The 19,508-nt window shown below is 40.6% G+C and overlaps 1 protein-coding gene across 3 annotated transcripts in view; it reads left to right on the top strand.

Moving 5' to 3' along the window:
- The first annotated feature begins 510 nt into the window (after positions 1–510).
- Positions 511–19,508, top strand: part of NAA25 (N-alpha-acetyltransferase 25, NatB auxiliary subunit) — a 33,504-nt gene continuing 14,506 nt past the window's right edge. For 2 of the 3 annotated variants that reach the window (XM_090062882.1, XM_090062883.1), the window contains exons 1-13: positions 511–596; positions 4,356–4,441; positions 4,742–4,880; positions 6,110–6,228; positions 9,451–9,525; positions 10,378–10,485; positions 11,646–11,724; positions 12,829–12,940; positions 14,250–14,339; positions 14,706–14,875; positions 15,695–15,807; positions 17,727–17,934; positions 18,742–18,831. In XM_090062882.1, coding sequence (XP_089919008.1) covers positions 539–596; positions 4,356–4,441; positions 4,742–4,880; positions 6,110–6,228; positions 9,451–9,525; positions 10,378–10,485; positions 11,646–11,724; positions 12,829–12,940; positions 14,250–14,339; positions 14,706–14,875; positions 15,695–15,807; positions 17,727–17,934; positions 18,742–18,831 — 1,447 coding nt within the window. In that variant the 5' untranslated portion in view covers positions 511–538. The remainder of the gene's footprint in view (positions 597–4,355; positions 4,442–4,741; positions 4,881–6,109; positions 6,229–9,450; positions 9,526–10,377; positions 10,486–11,645; positions 11,725–12,828; positions 12,941–14,249; positions 14,340–14,705; positions 14,876–15,694; positions 15,808–17,726; positions 17,935–18,741; positions 18,832–19,508) is intronic. The other variant, XM_090062884.1, reaches the window with a different exon arrangement.

Consider the following 19,508-nt stretch of genomic DNA (forward strand, 5'->3'; position numbering starts at 1 on the left):
TCTCTTTCTCTCGCTACACGATGTGTATATACTGTTGGTGTGTGTATATGTATCTCTACACAGTGCATATATGGGTCTGTGTGTGTATCTGTATATTTATGTAGAGGCACACAGTGCATGTGCAGCTCTCTCTATGTGGTGTGTATGTGTGTGTCGATATGGTGTGTGCATACCTCTACATGGTGCATATGCATGTGCTTGTGTATCTCTCTACATGATGTGTACATGGCACGGGTGTATATACCTCTACACCGATGCACACTCAACATGTGTGTACTGTATCTCTCTGCACGGTGTGTGCGAGTGTATCCCTCTCTACCCGGTACGGACACGTGTGTGTATATTTCTTTACACGGGCGCGTGCAGGCACACGCGCGCGCGGCACACCCACCCCCATAAGCCCGGCACGCCCGCCCACTCCTCTTCCCGCGGCGGCGGGCGGGAAATCCGCCGAGCGCTGCGGGCGGCCCCGCCCCTTCCCCCGCCCGGCCCCGCCCCGCTCGGCCGCGCCTGCGCACTGCGCTTCTGCGCTCTCATCATGGCGGCGCGGGGCCATGTGCAGGACCCCAACGACCGGCGCCTCCGGCCCATCTACGGTAGCGACCCCGCGCCGGCTGCCTGAGGGGCGGCGGCCCCGAGCGGGGGGGCGGCTCGGGCGGCCGCGCGGGGGGGCGGGGGGCACTTTGCTGACTGGAAGTTGCCGTCGCAGCCCCCCCTCCCCCCCCGGGGGACGGTTCGGGGCACGGCTGCCAGGCAGCTCCCCGCTGCCCGTGAGGTGCCAGGCTCCATCGCCTCCCTGCGCCCACCTCCCACGGGGAAGGGTTTCCTGTGTGGAAGCGAGCCACGTCTGTGGGGGCCGTGGCTTCAGCCCCCCTGCATCAGGCAGGACACACACTTCGCCTCAGCGATGCCCACATCGGTGGCCGCCTCGCCACCCTGCCTGTTTGTTGGGAAGCCTGGCTGTGTCCCCCAGTTGCGGGACGCTCGCCGTGTTCATGTCTCCCCTCGAGCAGAGAGAACAAGACTGGTTGGCTTCGCTTCCCCGTGGCCAACCGTGGGCGAGTGGTTTGTCGCTACGCGGAGCGCATGCCCTCCGTCCGCGTGAGGGAGTCGCTTGTCTTCACCTCGCTGAGGTGATTTTAAGTTAGAAAAGTAGTTCTGTCTGCGAGACAGTTGAAGTTGTGTGTGCGAGGCCTGGTGAGGACAGGTGTGCGAAAACTAGGAGCTGTGAAATCGCGAAATGTAGACCAGAAGGCATGCTCCTTTAAGCAACATCCTGGTTTGAAATGGACCTGGAGTACCCTCAAGAAAACCCCATGCATTGGGTTTTTTCCATCTTGATATTAGGCACTGTTTGCCTGGTTTAAAATTGCCCCAAGGAGACCCCATGTGTCTTTTTTTTTTTCACCACACCTTGATCTTGTTGTTTCGTGAGGTTGTATATAAAGTTTTGTTCCTCCTGGATGTCAATATAAAGGGAGGGAAAATATATCCCCCCGACTGGTGTTGTTTGTTTTTGTGAGTCTACACGTTGCATAGCTTGCAGAAACTTTTTGTGAGATCCCAGGTAGAACTAAATCACTGGGGAGCAAGGAGAATGGCGCTTGGTTAGGGATGCACTTGTTTTCTCGTGGAAATGGTGGTGGTGCGGGTCTAGGTATCAACACCAAATAGGCGTAGTTCTCAGGGCTCAGTCCGGGCACGACATGCTCCTGCTTAACGTTAATTTAAAAGACTGCCGAGAGTGAAGGTCTAAAGATGCAGTTGTAATACAGAAAAGCGCATCTTACAGAAGCGGTAACTGCTGCCCTTCACTTTACTTTGATGTGACTTTGCAGGCAGTCGGACTCAGCAATCTGCTGAGGTCCCTTCCAACCCAAGCATCTATGAATGTATGAGCTGTCTGAATTTTCTAGTCGTTAAATTGTCATTTTCGTATGCATGCGGAGATTGCAGGGTGGCTTCTTGAATGGGAGAGAGTTCTAGTATTGTCATCTGAAGTTGTAACTTGAATTGAGCAATGTGGTGCTGAAATACTAACATGCAACCGAGTCTTGTTTCAGTGCTTCAACCACTGGTGGTAGTTGCCAGTGAGAGTGAATGCCTTTGAAAATGCCATGTGCTATGTGTCTAGCATTGATTTATTCAGAACAGTCTTGCATTTAGTATCCGGTATCAGAAGTCCTGTATACTTGGAGCGTAGCTTTAAAAAAATGTATTTGTGGACTTTTCTAAAATGCTTACATGGGGGCAAGATTCTCATTACTTCATTTCTAACAGTACCGTTCTCTTTGCACTCTGCACTTTATTACTCATGCTGCCTTGACAGATCTATATATTTTTGTTGTATTTGTTCTTCGTACGTTAAACAGAAAGTTAATTGTATTGACTTCCAGCCACTGAATATACACACCCATAAACTTGCTATTAATAATCTGTCTCTGGATGTTTTTCTCTTTCTGAAGTTCTCCTGGATGTTGCCACCTTTTTCTGTTCCTGATAAACTTGTTTGTTGTTGACAAAACATCATTCTTGTTCTGTTGCTGTTCAGAAAACTGGTGACTTTATTTAATGTACTTCAGAAGACCTAAGAAAGAGAATATATAAAGACAGCTGGTCATGTAACAGCACTAATATAGCCAGTGAAATCTGGAAACTGAATTTTTGTCTATATGTTGGAATATAAATCCTTGAACAACAACGATGACAGTGACAAAAATATAGAGAGGCTACAAGTTCATTCTGTTTCAGAATTTGTAAAACCTTTATTGGACAAATCTGTATCTGAATTTTAATACCAGTATAGAATAGCATGCACATGCTACAACCTCTGCCCCCACCCCCCAAAAAAACAACCCAGCTACTTGACTCATATATTACATGAGAGATTTTTGTCTAATTACTTGAAATACTTCAAAGATTTTTGCTTTTGTGTGGACAGCGTGCATCCTTTGTGCTTTAACTTTACAAGATGCCTGTTCAGTTAGCTGTGGCTTAATTCTCCTGCACAGACATGGCCTTAGAGGCAAGTATTAAAGGTCACTTAAGGTAAATCTTAATAAAGTAGTGTACACATTGTGTACCATTTGCCAAGAAATTACTAAAGACACTTTTTTAATGCATTGCAATGAGAACTGTAGTCATCATTTAAAAAAAAAAGAGTAATATACTTTAATTAGGAATACTTTAATTGGGTCTTTAGGTCTGTTGCAGTAGCATTAAAACTTTTGGCCCTGCAAGCCAGGTGAGTGGCTCAAGAGCAGATGGGGCCCTGTGCAGCCTTGGCAGCCCGCTAGGATAGAGTTGTACACTGCCTCTGCATGCTGGGATCAGGCACTGGGGCCCGTTTCAGGATTGGGCCCTATACATCTGGTCCAGCATACAGGGCCACACTCGCTGGCCTGCGAGGCCTCCCATGGTTGGCAGTAAGGAATTGGTGCCACACTCTCCTGCTAAATTTTCAGGCTCCCAAGCCAGGGATTGGGAACCCCTGGTCAGCTGGATCTGGCTTATTTGTTCTGCGCTAGGGCTAATATGTCTCAAGGTTTGATGCGGCACAAAGATTGCATTGATTTATTCTTTTTTAAAATTAGTCTCTTATTCTGGTATTTGTAATATGACTACATGTCATTGCAACTGCAAGTAATGGTATAAAATTGAGAAAAAGAAAAACTGGCTATTCAGCTGACATTTTTAACAGTTGAAGCTGTATTAGATAGTAGAATAATCTCCCTAGGGAAGGTGGAAGCTTTATTTTTTGAATCCTTTAAAACTGGGCTGTGCAAAGCACTATAAAATGTTGGTGAGGAACAAACCTGCATTGACTGAGAATGAGAAAACCTAGTAGGTCTTCCAGTTTACTGTTATGTTAGACTGCATGTCTCTAGGACCTAATCCACTGTCTGGTAATGTCTTTTGAAACTCCCATTTACACACCAGCTTAGTTTCTACTGCTTACCAAAGCAAAGGTATCAGTCCAGTTTACAGAAGAGACTGTTTTACCTGGCTCCTTTGTACCACTTAGCCTTTATGTTATGAAAGCTCTGGGTAGATTTTTATAAGGAATAACCAAAAGAGCCTCTTATGGCACTTTGTGTTGGGATAACTAAACCCAGAATAAAATCCCTAATGTGTCAGTGAGTGCTAAGAACTTTTTTCCAACTACTCGGTCTAATGAAAGATACCACACCTATCCAAAGAACCTTCCCTGGCAATGACCACTGAACATTTAGATCAATGAAAAATACATTTTTGAATAAAGGTATTCCAGCACAGGCCCCCACCAAGTATAGAGAACAGACTTCCAGCTATTTTTGCTATATGTTGTAACCACTGTGTATGTTCTTTTCACATAGATTATCTTGATAATGGTAATAATAAAATGGCAATCCAACAGGCAGATAAACTGCTGAAAAAACACAAGGATCTTCACTGTGCTAAGGTAAGCCCGATTGGTTTTTTGTCAGTTTACTTTTATTTAGTTAACAGAGTTCTGAAATTTGGGGGCATTCAACTGTACTTTTCAAGCATCCAGTTTTCTCTGCCATTTTTTAAGCACACTGTGGTCTCTAAATGTTCAGAATGTGAATGGCCATAGAGAACACTAGCAAGGCTTGTTAGCTGTTTATTGTGACAGTTCTCCACTTACCATAGTTAAGATGACATTTGTTTCTAACTAGTTTATTTCTTCATAAGCTGCTAAGAGTAATGTTTAATAGCTTCTGCTTTATCAACTCAATAGGTTCTAAAGGCAATTGGCTTGCAGAGAACTGGGAAGCAAGATGAAGCATTTGCTCTAGCACAGGAAGTAGCAGCGCTTGAACCCACGGATGACAACTCTTTGCAAGCATTAACTATCCTTTACCGAGAAATGCATAGACGTAGGTTTTTTGTTTCGCTTCTCTTCCCTTTCTTTTACATTGTTTTCCTATATACACTGAACTGTTTCAGTTCTTTGAAAAGAAATGAGATCCATAATTTGATGGGAAAGATGCCAAGCTAAGCTTTCAGACGCAGGCACATGAATAACAAGCACAGATGTGCAGTTCAGCTCCTGAAGCCAATCTAAATTCTACAAGTGCTCTCTCTAGGCATCTTATAGGTAAATGAGCTCACAGAAATGTTAACGAACGGCAGGTTAATCATAATATCAAATGAGTGCACTTGTTTATTCTAGTGAAAATCATTTGAACATGTTTCCTTAAGGCTGTAGTTAGAAAATGGTTACTGCAATATGTGTGAACATCTGAGGAGCAGAATAGGCAACATGACGTCCAGTAGACAGTGTCAGGAATGTAGGCAGCTGCGCTGCGAAGTCGGAGGACAAACCCTGGCTCTTTCTTCCCCTAAATTACTTGCTTTTTGCAGTGTTAGGGTAGTACAACAAAACTAAATCTTGGCTCCTTTAAGCAGCCTGGGAAACAAGCTGGGCATTCTCATTCTGAAAGGGAAACCATATATGTGCAGCACACATTCAACACCAAGAGGTCACTCTTTTTCTTCTAGAAATCTTTTCACTATTCTGCAGATGTGGCAGGGATGTTGATTGCCTTATCTACAGCATAAAATTATTGTAAAGCAGAGGTTTTTTTCATGCATATGGCAGATGGAAAACCAGTCCTTAATATGTAGCAACCTCTTGCGTCATTTTAGTTTATTTCATGTCTGAAAACCTTGATTTGCTAAAGCCCCTTTACTGCAGCATCTTAATGCCAATGCTTTTTTTTCTACAAGTCTTAGCAACTTGCTTAAAGGTCAACAGTCATATTGTTTTTTAAAGGTGTTGAGATGTCAACATTTTGCTGTAATGCTGCAGAATGTATAAGTTTCTCTAAGGGGATATTTGTAAACACTTGAAGCCAAGCTTTCAGTGTACCTGAGACCTTGTTTTTGAGCAGTTTACAGATTTTTTACACCAGTTATTTTTGTTTGGAACATTTTGTTTCCGGTCCACTGTATATTTTTATGGTTTAGCATGTTGAAAGAGAGAACCCGTGGGTGTTGAGCCTAGTTAGATTGCTCTACACAGTATCCCAGATGTTACCTTGAGACGGCTGCTTTATAAACTTATCCCATATGTGTCTGAATTGAGTGTCTGGTTTTGGTTTAGCGGAGTTGGTAACTAAGCTTTACGAGGCAGCTGTAAAGAAAGTTCCCAACAGCGAGGAGTATCATTCTCATCTCTTCATGGCCTATGCCAGGGTTGGGGAATACAAGAAGATGCAACAGGTATGTTCATCAACTCCAGTTACTGTCAATTTGGGTGTCACTTGTACTGACTAGAGGGGAGAGCTGTCAGCAGTATCTCGGTAACAAAACAATGTATTTACCAAATTTAACACTTCCTCAATGGTCTTTCCTATATTATACTGTATTGCCGAGCACACTTTTAAATTATATTTTAGTCGCTTATAAAGTTGACCTAGAGCAATTAATTAAAAAAATCCTCATGTTTAATACTTGATACAAAGTAAAAGAGCCATTGTTTATATTTGCTTGTTGTATATAGAAGACTGTTGATTCCCTTTCCTTTAGAAGGGAGGGATACCTTCCTCTCTTGTATGTTTGTCCTCCTTGGGACATTAGCTGCCTGTTGGTACCAGTTTCAAAAAGCACTCGGTTTACATGCAACAAAAATCCCAGAACATGTATATGATATAATAAGAGCTTTGAGCCATGTAGTTCAATTTAATATAGTCTGGGTTACTGTTTTGTTTTTTTTTACTTTAAGTGCATCTTAGTTTTCATTTGGCAAAGCAGTCTTGTGCCTGTTAGTTTTGTTTCTGTCCTTTCCAAATTAGGTGCCTGGAGAATGCCTATAAATGGAAGTTTCTTTCCCAAGCACGCGCACTCCCTCTTTCACGTATGCAAAAATAATAAATAAAAGGACAGAGAAGCAGGCCAGTCAGTTCCAAGCTTTCTCTCTTCCCACTAATAACATGATTGGTATCCTTACATGAAACCTCAGTCTGTATAACCAAAACTAGAGCAGAACAATGGTGCTAATCTCTGTCATGGCTCAACTGGGTTGTAGCACAGCTTAGTTCAGATTGGGGAAAGGGCTGAACTGTACTTGGCACTTTACAGAACGAGAAACTTTTAAATAGATTACTTCACAAAAGGATTAAACTTATGGTATCATAGTGTGTCTGATGTCAGATTTATGCCCAGGACTGCTAGTTTGCAACAATTCTTACTGTTCTCAATGACTTTGAAATTAATTAAAAAATAGCTCTAGATTTGACCACAGCACAAAAAAAAGTCTCTGGGTTGTTAGTCTCTAAGTTTGCAATGATTGCAGTGGTTAATTATTTGGCTGGTGTCAGCGAGACTGATGTCTTACAAGAGCTAACTGCATCTGAAGTCAGTATCTAGGTGAGTGGTGGCATTCTGGTGGTGTATGTATAGCACCAAGTTACAGGATTATTAGTAAGGGAATATACATGCCTGCCAAGTGCTAGATACTAATTCAGAGTGATCTGATTTATTCCTGTTTAACATGCCCTGGGTCAGAAGTTAACAGCTTTTATACTAAAAGGGCAGGAATGTAGTTTGACGTGAAGTGTATTGCACCATATGTGATATTGCTCTTCTACAGAAACACAGCATGCTTATTTGGTACTAGTCTAAACTTAACACTGCTTATTTACTGTGTTTTTGTTTGCATAGACAGATCCTTCAAATCATCCATGATTGTCATTCCTTTTGAATTAATGCCTTAAATAAGGATTATGATTATTCAGACAAAGCAGAACCCAGAATTATTTTGCTTCATGCATGGTCATATTAAAACAATTGTTTTGTTTAGGAATTTTCCAAAAAAAAAAAAAAGGGAGAATCATTACTAACTTAATTTTTCAGATATTTTATATAATTTTTAGCTATTTCTATGTGTGTACATCTTTTAAAGATTATATTCCTTTTCAAGTCAGCACAGATGAGCATGTGTTTTACACTTCAGGGTTCAGAATCATCAAGGACCTGAGATCACATCAGTACCAGGTCATTTCAAATTGAATAGTATTGCAGTCCCAGTTTAGTTATGGGTAAAGAGCAAAGGCCTAGAAAACAAAAAATCTGTTTATAGGTGAAGTTCTAATTTATTACTGAACTAAGCAAGACTCTTTTTCCTACCCCGAATGTGTAGAACTCTGCCTGCTGTTCAAAAACCCCTCCAGCAACTGCAACTTTTGCTGACGTTCTCCAATGAAAAGAACTTCAGTGAAGAGGCCCCATTGTTTACTCTAGCCCAATACATTGTGCTGCATTAGGAGCTTTATGTGACAGCCCAAAATTCAGAGACGATTGACCTTCTAATAATTGTACTCCTACCTGGAATAATGAATGAAAAATGCCAGTTTTAAATCGATAACATTACTTAACATTGACTTGACCTTTGGTATGTTCAGGGCCCCATGCAAACGTATCTGGTTTAATGATCCAGATTTATCGTCATGAATAGTAAATTGAATTGGTACATGCCATTTTACCTAAAGACTTAGAGATGAAGACCTCAAACCATTAATAGGATTGGGGGTGAAAAATAAACCATCATCTCTTCAGTTCTATCTAATCTCAAATGAAAGCCCTGAATATGTAATTGAGTATCATCATCAGAAAACTGGCAAAGAACATAGAAATTAAAAGGAAAAGTTTGCGCCTCCTGTAGAGGCGGATTAGGTAGTTTAAAATACCAAATACTGTAAGTATCTGTTGTTTCTTCTCAAATTAAAACTGTTAAAGTACAGGAGGAAAGTTAAGCCCCTGTTTATATAAAGAATTAATGCAGTTGTGGGAAGACTGTGAAAACTTCTGTTCACAGCTAAATATCTTTGAAAACTTTGGCTAGGCCTTGATACTCAGGGCTACATTTTTCAGCTGGGCCTCCTCAGTCATCCCTGTGCACATGCATTTGTATTTCCAGGGACTTGTTCTAAAAATCATAGCACAAGCACATATTTACAAATTAAGTGTACATGTGCAATTGTTACATTCACGAGGTCTGAGTGTGGTTATGTGTATATTAATGAGCATGTGCACAAGTGGAGATCAGAGCTAAAAACATCCATAATCTGCAGGCATAAGTGCTCTGTTTTACCGTACATGTGTCAGTCTGGTGATGAAATCCATTGTCTGTTAAGGCAATCATCTAATTTGCCATTCCTCTAGAAATGCTTTGTCAGGCCTGCTAAAACAGTAATGCTTAAGAACTAGAGGCTTATATAGCTTCTTCCATTTGCTGCTGCTTTTGTAATATATGTTGGGATAAAAAGGGTCTTTTTGAGATTGTGGTCAAATGGAGTCAATAACCCCTCCCGTCTGTCCATTAATCCCCAGATATTGTCCTCTGTTTTAGTCGCACTGTTTAACTTGCATTTGCATTTGCTAAAATTACAGCTTATAAGTTGATTCACTTTGGGGGATGGTACATGCACATCTTTTCTTTTTCAGGCTGGAATGGCACTTTATAAGATTGTTCCCAAAAACCCTTACTATTTTTGGTCTGTGATGAGCCTAATTATGCAGGTGAGTACAGCAGTGCAGGTGAATTTAAGACTTCAGCAGTGGATGTAACGTTAATAGAGATGTTCCGGGCCTGTTGTGAAAATGGCTCAGTTGCTTTAAGTAAACCAGCTGCTCTTTGTGTAATAGTAGAGTAAATACTAATCTCTTCCCGAACTGCCTCCTTTGTGTAGTGCAGACATTTATCTGGCATTTCTCTTCTGTATAAGTGAATGGGATCATGCTTTTTGGTATAATTCATGATCAACAAAATCACTTCACTTCAGTTGTTAATGCAAACACTACGTGCCATACTTCTCCTTTTAGTTCCATTCACTTAGAACTAAAAAATGAATTGTCTGCCCATCACTTTCTGCAATGCCTCAAAACAGAACTGCTCCTTTCTGTGACTGGGTTATAAAGCATCTAGGAGGTCAGGCCTGCCCTTACCAGGGTGTCTTTTGGGCATAGGAGGCGGAAGCAAAACATGCTTTGTTGTAATCAGTAAAGGTAACAGACTTAAAGATTAAGTAAATTTCCTTTGTGCCTTGATCAGGCCAAAAATAAGTAGGGAAATAATAACTGTGCTTGAAAATAGTTTGATTGTAGAAGAAATTAATTTGTTCTTCAGACGTGGTATTTACTAGTTATGTTTGATCATGGAGGTCAGAATACAGTGAGTCCCACATTATGTCATTAGGTTTTTAGCAGAAACTCATTTTGCACACATGGACACAGTACTATTAATGATGCTAGCCCCAAATGGGTATTCTTTGGTTGTAGCATGATTCATTTCACAAGGAAAACAAATGCAGTTTTCACTGGGGCAAAGTGAAAGGCTGATGAGACATTACAGTAATTCTTCTCTGTGCCTAGTCTATTTCAGCCCAGGATGAAAACCTCTCGAAAACTATGTTTTTGCCTCTAGCCGAAAGAATGGTGGAAAAAATGGTGAAGGAGGAGAAGATTGAAGCAGAGGCCGAAGTAAGATGTACAGATGTTTTCTACTTGACTTCAGCATCACTGATAGATTGTATGAGTGCCGTGTTATGACAGCAGTGTAACTCAAACACATTTATAGCATATTTGGTAAAGAGTGTGGTTGCCATTATGGTGCTTCATAACGTTTTACTATTAAATGTACAGAGCACTGTGGTAGGGATCCAGGGACAGCTGGCCAGTCAGTGCTAGCTCTCTCACTTCAGATCACGATGAAAACATCAAAAAGAGGTTCAGAGAGGTATGAGCTTTTTTCAGAGGGGCTGTCAGTGAAATTCACATCCCATTCCCTTTTTTTGCTGGCATATAGCTGCTCATGTTGTCTGGGGTTCTCTTCTTGGTTGTGCAAACCAGTGTGGTAAAGCACCTTTTCTTACACGGTTATGTGTGGACTGAAAACATGAAATAAGTTCTGCAAAGAGCCTCATTTTTTGAAGGAGTTTTTAAAAAACGATTTTCACAACTGATGAAAAGAATATCTACACAAATTTGTGTAGTGGCAATTCATGTGAACCTATGCAACAATTTTCTAGAAAGTTACAAAGTATACCAATAACCAGCTACACCATGAAAATTAATATTAAAAATGATAACTAAAAACTGAAATTGGAAGATAAACGGGGGAGCCATTTAGATGCAAAAAGGGCTAAGAATCTCAGCAGTCAGCTCATTGCTCAGAAAAGAAGGATGTGTTTGAGATGGGTGTTGTGGGGAGAGGTTGGTTTGTCTGCAGGGAACAGAGGACTGTTACAAGTATCAGGAATACATGAAGAAGGTGTGAAATAGAGGCAGAGGAGGAATACAAAGAGTAGTGAGGAGAGAGGATGTAGAAGAGCACAGGAACTGGGGGTAGGGCAAAATTGTGAGTTGATTGATACGTGAAATGATTCCTTTCTAGCATGTGCAAATCCCTGGAGGTACTGTAGGACAAAGAATAGGAAATAAATCTTACTTCTTGAATTTTCCTCTGTGGCAATTGGCATCACTAGTCTAACAGGTAGTGTTGGCTGTCTCCTCTTCCTAATGACAGTAACACAAACTGCTATTTATTTCTAGACACTCTTGTTTTCTTTGCACATAAACCGCTTTTTTTCTTAACTTGTTTTCTTTGCGTATGTCAACATACCCTAATCTCTTTCTTCAAGGTTGAACTTTACTACATGATTCTGGAACGCTTGGAGAAGTATCAAGAAGCCTTGAGTGTTGTTAGAGGAAAACTAGGAGGTAATTTTTAGAGAAAAGTTTGTCAATTAATAACTATGGTTGTATGGAGGTGTGATATGTTCAGACTTTTTTGGGGAAGGTTTTCAGTGTATTTAATTGGCAAATTCTGCATATGTACTACAATATAACTTTGTGAATCTGGCATGCTTAGGACCAAGCACCTGCCAGAAATGTGAACATTTCAGATTTTTGAAACAGGAGCTCAGGGAGGGCGGGGGGTAGTAGTGGGGTAGTGGTGGCCAGTCCTGGGGCAGTAGCCGCATGCAAAGTGGCAGCGTGGGGTGGCGGATGGTGGTGGCAGCCGCTGTGTGCAAGCTTCTCCTTCCACTGCTACGGGACTGGCTCCCACTACTCCCCAATGGAGTATAGTTTTTAAAAGTGCCTGCTATTCGATAATTCCAGATTTTTGAGGTTATACTGTAGTTTGAAGTTAAACATAAACTAATTTAACTCATAACAGTAGTTACAAACTTTGCGGCTAGTTCCATCTGCTCCTCAGTACCAGCCTAGAATCAGTGCTTCCAGAAATTAGATTATGCCCCTTACTCCATATTTATGCCATAAAAATGCATTTGTTGGTGAAGAACTAGGTTCCTGTTGAACTCTGCTGTTCTGTATTTAGCCTGATCTACTTTCTAAAGGAAAGGTGTGAATAGCTGAGTGGATGCTTGTTTTATTAGATTGTATAAATGCGCAGGTTCGTTCCCCTCTTGTCTTCTGTTGGCCCCAAAGCAGGATAAAGTATTTCCTTTCTGATCACAGTTACACCATGTTCCCTTGTTTGAAAAAATATGTGCTTATCCACCAAAATATAGCAGAGCTAGAATACCAGCTCTTAAAATAATTGTTAGGGCTGTCAATTTTATGCTAACTAAAGTGCTCATTTCCAGTGCTGTGGACTTGAAGGCTTATACGAGCTTCAGCCTGTCCATTGATTTCCTAGTTAAGGTGGTGCTTTTTAGCACTAGTTTTGGACCTTGCTTCTGGCCCTTTGGTCTCTGAGACCGTTTTCTCTTTTGCATTCTTGTAATCGGGTAAGAGTCTCTGTTCTGAGCGTATGGATAGATGGTGACTGACTAAATTCACAACTTTTTCTTAATTTAGAGAAGTTGACAAGTGAACTCCAAAGTCGAGAGAATAAGTGTATGGCAATGTACAAGAAGCTGGGCAAGTGGCCAGAATGCAATGCGCTGTCTCGGAGGCTGCTATTGAAAAAGTAAGTTGAAATTTTGGCTACTGTAAAATAAATAAAAAATAAATAAAAATGAGCAGATTAAATTGCCCAGGAAAATCTGTGTTCCCCTGTTTGGTTGCTATTATGGAGATTGTGCCTGAAGCAGTTGAAAACGAAGACTTCAAGTTAAGATGTCTGCAGAGTGTTTGAGTTTCTGTGCTGCTGACTCGCCCTGTAACCTTGGGTATGTCACTTTGTCACTGGTATCTTTCTCAAGGCTTGTGAGACTAGTAATGTACTTCTAGGGTTTTCTGATAAGAGCTTATGACTGCAAATTATCATTAGTCCAGCCCTAAGCCTGGCTGACTTCCACAGTGGACAAAGAGTCATGCAGTATGTCCTTTTCCAAAATAAGTTGATTTAATTTCCTTTTGTGCTTCCAGAGAGCCAGCCCAGAAAGAATATAAAAAATTATATTTGCATTTTATTTCCAAGATCTGCTCAGCTCCCTTAATCTGTCAGGTGTCCTTCTGAGAAATGTACTAAGTGGTTTGAACCCATGTGTGTCTGCGCATCAAAGCAAGCCAGGATGATCAGATCTGCCTGTGAGAGCAGCTGTATGAGTTTTGTTATGGACTGAAACACAGTTAATGGCATCTGGTCTGAAACCACCATCCAAAGGGTCACTAAAAACATCTTACTGAGGAAAAAAAATGTTCTTTCCTTAAAGACTGACTATATTTGTAGTGGAAAATTTAGACAGGGACTTTAAAGCATCTGCTTAGAGAGACACCCACTCAAAATTCATGTATCTGACAAAAAAATCACGTAGTAACACTGAAGGTTGCCACAGCTGAAAAACAAATGCATTCAAGTTTTTTTTTAGTCAACTTTCTAGATTTTACAGCACCCTGCTTATAGTTAGTTGGTTTCACTGTTTTGTTGATTGTCAGTTGGAACCTCCTGTCTCCTGCATTAGCAGTCTGGTAGAATAGCTTTTGAACCCATATGTTTCCCTTTGCTGGAAAGACATCTTTATAAATGTTAACGAGAGACCAGAAATCCCAGAAAAGAATTATGGTACAGGAACTTAAAAATCAGGCTAAGCTGCATCACAAACAGTTTCTCAAATTAAGTCATGTTAGGTAATTTAGATGATGTGTCCCTCCAGGGTGAAGCTTTTTGCAGTAGAAATAATTCTTGGCACAGTATTGTTTTTCTACCTGTAACTTTCAGTAGTCTGTTCATCTTGTTCTTTATTTAACACTTATATTTTGCGAGGAATAGAGTTGCATGTACGAGTCGCTTTGTTTGCACTTCTCTAAATTTGCATCTTGTCTTTTTGTTTCAGCTCAGATGATTGGCAGTTCTATATAACTTATTTTGAGTCAATTTTCCAACTGATTGACTACAACTGGACTCCTCCAGCAGAAGGAGAGCAGTAAGTTAACAAATACCGCTCAGGTTTTTTCTCTGTGCTGTAGAGTGCCAAAATATTCATAAGTCCTGTCCCTTACTAATTTATCTTAGTAGATGTATGTAAGGAATTGGTGTAAGAGCTACATACCTAGTGTATTCCTGGCTGTAGGCCCATGTTGCTTGACTGTTGAGACTGGTCCTTTCTGGAAGCACTGGTATAAATAACAGTTTTGGCATGATCAAGGCTTCCCAGCCTGCTTCCTTTGCAGGAGTTAATGTACCACCCTGAACTACCTTGAGGGAATGTTTATGGGGCATTTTGACCAATTATTGCCTGGGCTTCATGAGTAGGAAAAGGCTGAGCCTGTTCATCTCTTTAATTGCATAGCTCTTTGGAAGGAGAGGTGCATTATTCTGTAGAGCAAGCTGTGAAGTTTGTAGAAGAAAGGATAAAAGAAGAAGCAAAGAGCTCTCGGCCACTTCGGGGACCATACCTAGCTAAACTGGAGCTGATTAGACGTTTGCAGCACAGAGGTTGCAACGATGAATATAAACTAGGTAAGAGCCACTAATTAGATGAAAAATTAATCCTTAAAGGAAAGAACATAAAACTAGAGCAAGCCCTTCATATTTGGATCATCAATTTAATGGTGCCTGGTGTTTAGTGTGTGCAAAGGTTTCATATATGAAGTATTTTGAAATGTTCAGATGAAAAGTGTTTGAGAAGGACAAGATTTTTTTTTTTTTTCCAGGGCTTTGGGAAACGGTCTTTGGGAGAGGCTGTTAAAGATGTCTAATGGATTTAGGAATGTAAACTGCCAATAAATGTACATTTCTTTGGCCCTTTGGAAAATCCCCTCTGTCGTTTTTTGGGTTTTAATTAGTGGGTGATGTTTCTTTGAGCGCATTAGCAGCCTTATGTAGTTGCAAACAATTAGGCTTATTGGACATACTTATGGGGAGTTATTAGTGGCTTTAACAAACACATTTGGGAAGGAAGTGAGGGAGAGAATTGTATTCCTGTTAATGACATTTCTGCATTCCAGTAGTCTCCTTTGTACTAAAATCTAAGTGAATAAACTTTTTATATTATTATTTAAGATGAACACATGTATATGAAGCCATTGCATTGAGTTTTTGTCTATTTGGATAGCTTGAAAGATTCTCCTAGATTTGTCACTCATTGGTTATCAATAGTTAGGCCGTCTAGTTGACTCTAAAATCTGAAGGGGGATATCATAGTTTATAAATCACTGTTTAAATTTGAATGTAGGAAATTGCCTATTATGTTAGACTATACTCATATTTATCGTAGCAGTATTATAGACCTTGCTTTTAATGGAACCTTTTACAAAATTGAACTGGCCTTTCTGTTAGGTGACCCAGAAGAACTAATGTTTCAATACTTCAAAAAGTTTGGGGACAAACCCTGCTGTTTAACTGATTTAAAGGTGTTTGTGGACCTCCTTCCATCCAGCCAGTACACAAAGGTAAGGATAACAGCATTGGGTAAAATGAAGAAGTGCTGCTGGGAACTGCTGAGTGCACCTGCAGTTTGGTGCTGTAACAAAGATTTGCTAGTAGCTTAGGGCTCTGGTAGTGTTTGAAGGAAACCTTCCTCCCCCCTCTCTCTCTCCTTTTTTTTAAAGATCTGTTTTGGGGAAACTACCAGTTGTTAACATGATGGAATTGTCTAATATTTCCTCAAAACTCTTCTTCAAGCAGAAAAAAAAAATACAGATTTTTGAAAAGCCAGAGTCCCTCAGCTCTCTGAGTAACTTCATCAAGGGCATAGGGACTTGGGGTTGGATCCACAAAGCCTTGCTACCTGGCACACTACTTGCTTGCAGGAGTAGCTCCAGTGGAGCAGTTAGTAAGTCTCTGTAGGTCTTAGGCCTGAGCTTTTTGTCTTTCAGTCTTAACGTGTCCAATTGCCTTGAGGTGGTCTTGGTTGAATTCCTGTCCCTCTGGATTAGTACATCAGGAAATGCAGTTTAATTGATAAATTGCCAGGTTTTTTTCATTTTTCAACCAAGTATTCCCCTGCTGCTCTTGTTCTTAAATTATCTGCCACAGTCTGAGATGTGGAGTAGAGCCCAAATGTCCAACACCCCAAGGAGGCTTATCTTCCTTTTTTAAATGTGCACAACTCCCAGTGACCCAAATATCACATGCAGACAAGTCCACGTGGAAATAGAGGTTCATTCCGATGGAAAGATCAGGCTGGATAATGTGGGCTTACTGTCTACTAGCACTCATTGCTTTTGTTTTTAAACATTTTTCTCCTTTCACCTTGTTTGTCCCATTCGCATTCTGTGTCAAATCTCCTAATCCCAGTGAGGGCACTGTGTGAATCTTCGATAACATAACAGCAGATCCAGCTAAAAGAGTGGTCACATCAGCAACAATAAAGAGGTGACCAAAAAACTCTCTCTTTCCAGAGTCTCTCCCTGAGACATGCCCTATCTACACTTGAATTGAGAGAGAGCATTTCTGCAGTCATGAGTAGTTTGTTAGGTGATTTTTGGCATCTGGGAATCCAGCCACTCTCCCTTGATGTACAATTACTGGGGATAAGGATCAGCAATACAAACCTGGGAAGGATTAGAAACACAAACATAGTGGAAGCCATTAACAAACATTTGTAAATTATAAATTGACAATTTGTGTGTGTCAGGGGTACGTTTAAATAACAAATCCCTGTTGTGTATAGCGCATATCTTCTATTAGACATAATGCATTATATTATGTAACATACTATATGTAAAATGTATGAATTGTATACATTGTACAATGATACGTTGTTTAAAAAACCAAAACCAAGCCCCCACCTATTAACACTGACTCAGATTCCCCAGCGATAACGATTTTTGGGAGCATTTTTAGAGCTGGTTCGCTGCTAACATTTTAAGCTCCATGTAGCCATCCCAAACAGCATTAAAGTCATAATCATTGCAGTGTTGGAGCCATTTTTAGCTAGGGGAAGATGCTGGGTATGTTTCAAATTGAAATTTAAAAAACCAAGCCGCTCGATTCCTGATGACTTTTACAGGTTTAATTCTAACTTTCCAAGAAAATAACTTTTACTCTGGGCTGCAAGTGATCTTAACTGGTGCTGATGGACATTATTTTTAATTTACTTTACGTACATTTCACTAGGACCTCTCATTTTTGTAAAGTTAAGCATTTAACAGAATTGGGACCAGACTGTTCACCGCATTACAGTGTCAAGCTCTTAACTGTAAATTTCAAAACGGCCTCATAGACTTGATGGTTCCGGTTCATGAAAAAGGAATTTAAGGTTTGTTGCTTTCTTCATGTGACCTAGATATGTTGTCCCCATCGCTGCTATTGATCATTGGAGGTTCTTGGATACATTGCAAAATTCAGTCTTGTGTTTCCTTTATAGTTCATCAATCAGTTGCTTGGAGTCATACCTTTGTCAGCACCAGTAGATGGTGATCTTGCATTACCAGCCGACATCAAAGCTTTGCAACAGCACTTGTGCGTGGTACAACTATCAAGAGTGCTAGGCCTCTATCACAGCATTGACAAGACACAAAAGCTGAGTGTTGTCCGAGAGTTGATGTTAAGATACCATCACGGACTGCAATTTGGTGAGAACTTGAAACAAATGTATTTCTATACACTTATATTTGGGCCTTTTCATGGACTATGTTTCCAAAATATGTCTTTGCTGCCCACCACCTGTGTTGAAAGCACAGTTTCTAAGAAACTTTTAGGCAGTGTTTTACATTTTCTCTTTGTTGGCAACATTGTAGGTGTTATATAAAATGTTGGGTTTTTTTTTTTTAAAGTTACATTTTTTTCAGTTGACTGGTGCCTTAAATATAAATTAGAGGACATAGTTGTTGTTCCTTGTCACGTATTCAGATTCAGTGTTTTGCTAAATCATGTTTTTTTAAAACAATTGGCATGCTTTAGAAATGTGTTAGCCAAGATGTTTACTAATAAATCATTGAATTTTGCATATCTGAAAAGTCCTGATTTAAAAAATGTATTCATGATTTTAGTTTTTTCAGTACTGCTCAGTAGTGTCTTAACCGAGTATCTTCGGTATTAAATTAGTGTTTACAACAAGTATGAAAGTGGCTTTACTCACAAATGAAATGGCTCCATGTGTGACTAGAGAAATGGCAGGTTCCAAATTGAAAGAATCAAAAAAGCGCAAACAAGGAAAAGCAACAGGCTTACAATTCTTTCACACTTCCTACTCTTAACAATAACAGATAAAGATATTTTGGGTTTATTAATAAATCTGACAGTGTCCTGCAAATGTTGCTAGCCTGAAAGACAGCCACCTTCATTAAATGATGCAGTTATTGGCCCCATTTGTAGAATGCATTAACTTTTGCCATTTTAACTCTGTGGATTGTGAATGAGTGCCATCTTTTATCTTTTAGGGAAATCTTGTTTGAAAACTGAATTGCAGTTTTCAGATTATTACTGTCTGCTTGCAGTTCACCTGCTCCTTGATCTGTGGCTAGAGGAAGGTAAGTCCCTGCTTTCTTTTTCTTCAGAACACTGTTCTCCTTACATCAGTGTGTTGTGTTCGCTTATCGAGAGACTGAACCATACTCCCTTCAGATTAGATAATCATTAGTTTGCAGAGGCCAAAAGATCTGCTCTGCTATACAGCTGGCATAGATCTGTATGCCCTCCAAATCCGGGATTCAGAGGGTTGCACAGCTGTTCTCCGTCCCTACCTCTCTGTTTTTCTGTCAGCCAGGTCAGCAGGTCCTGACCCTGGCAAATCTCATGGTGGGCTCCCCACAGCAGGTGAACTTGCCCCTTGAATCCCCCAGCTTGGCTGGGGAACAGGGATTGCTCAGGTAGCTCTTCGTACAACACTATCTAAAAGCACCTGGCTATGATCTAGAAATACTAAGTTGTCTAGGATTCACTTGTCCCGCACACATAGCACTGCACTCTATGTGGTAGATGATATCAAGATGTTTCTAGTGGGAGCCCCACTCTGCTAGAACCTCCTTCCCCCTGCCCACCCAAGGAGAATATTGGGTTACCTGTTTCTGAGACGCTGACATGCCTTGGCTTGGTGATGGGCACAATTTAAATGGGCAGTTTAAAGGTGGCAGAAACTTTCCAGTCCATTATGGCATTGTACGTTTCAAACATTGCTCTATAAATCCCTGTTCACACTTAACTCCTG

The sequence above is a fragment of the Crocodylus siamensis genome, chromosome 9 (genome assembly GCF_052110815.1).
Source record: "Crocodylus siamensis isolate JL-2025a chromosome 9, ASM5211081v1, whole genome shotgun sequence".
Lineage (NCBI taxonomy): Eukaryota > Metazoa > Chordata > Crocodylia > Crocodylidae > Crocodylus > Crocodylus siamensis.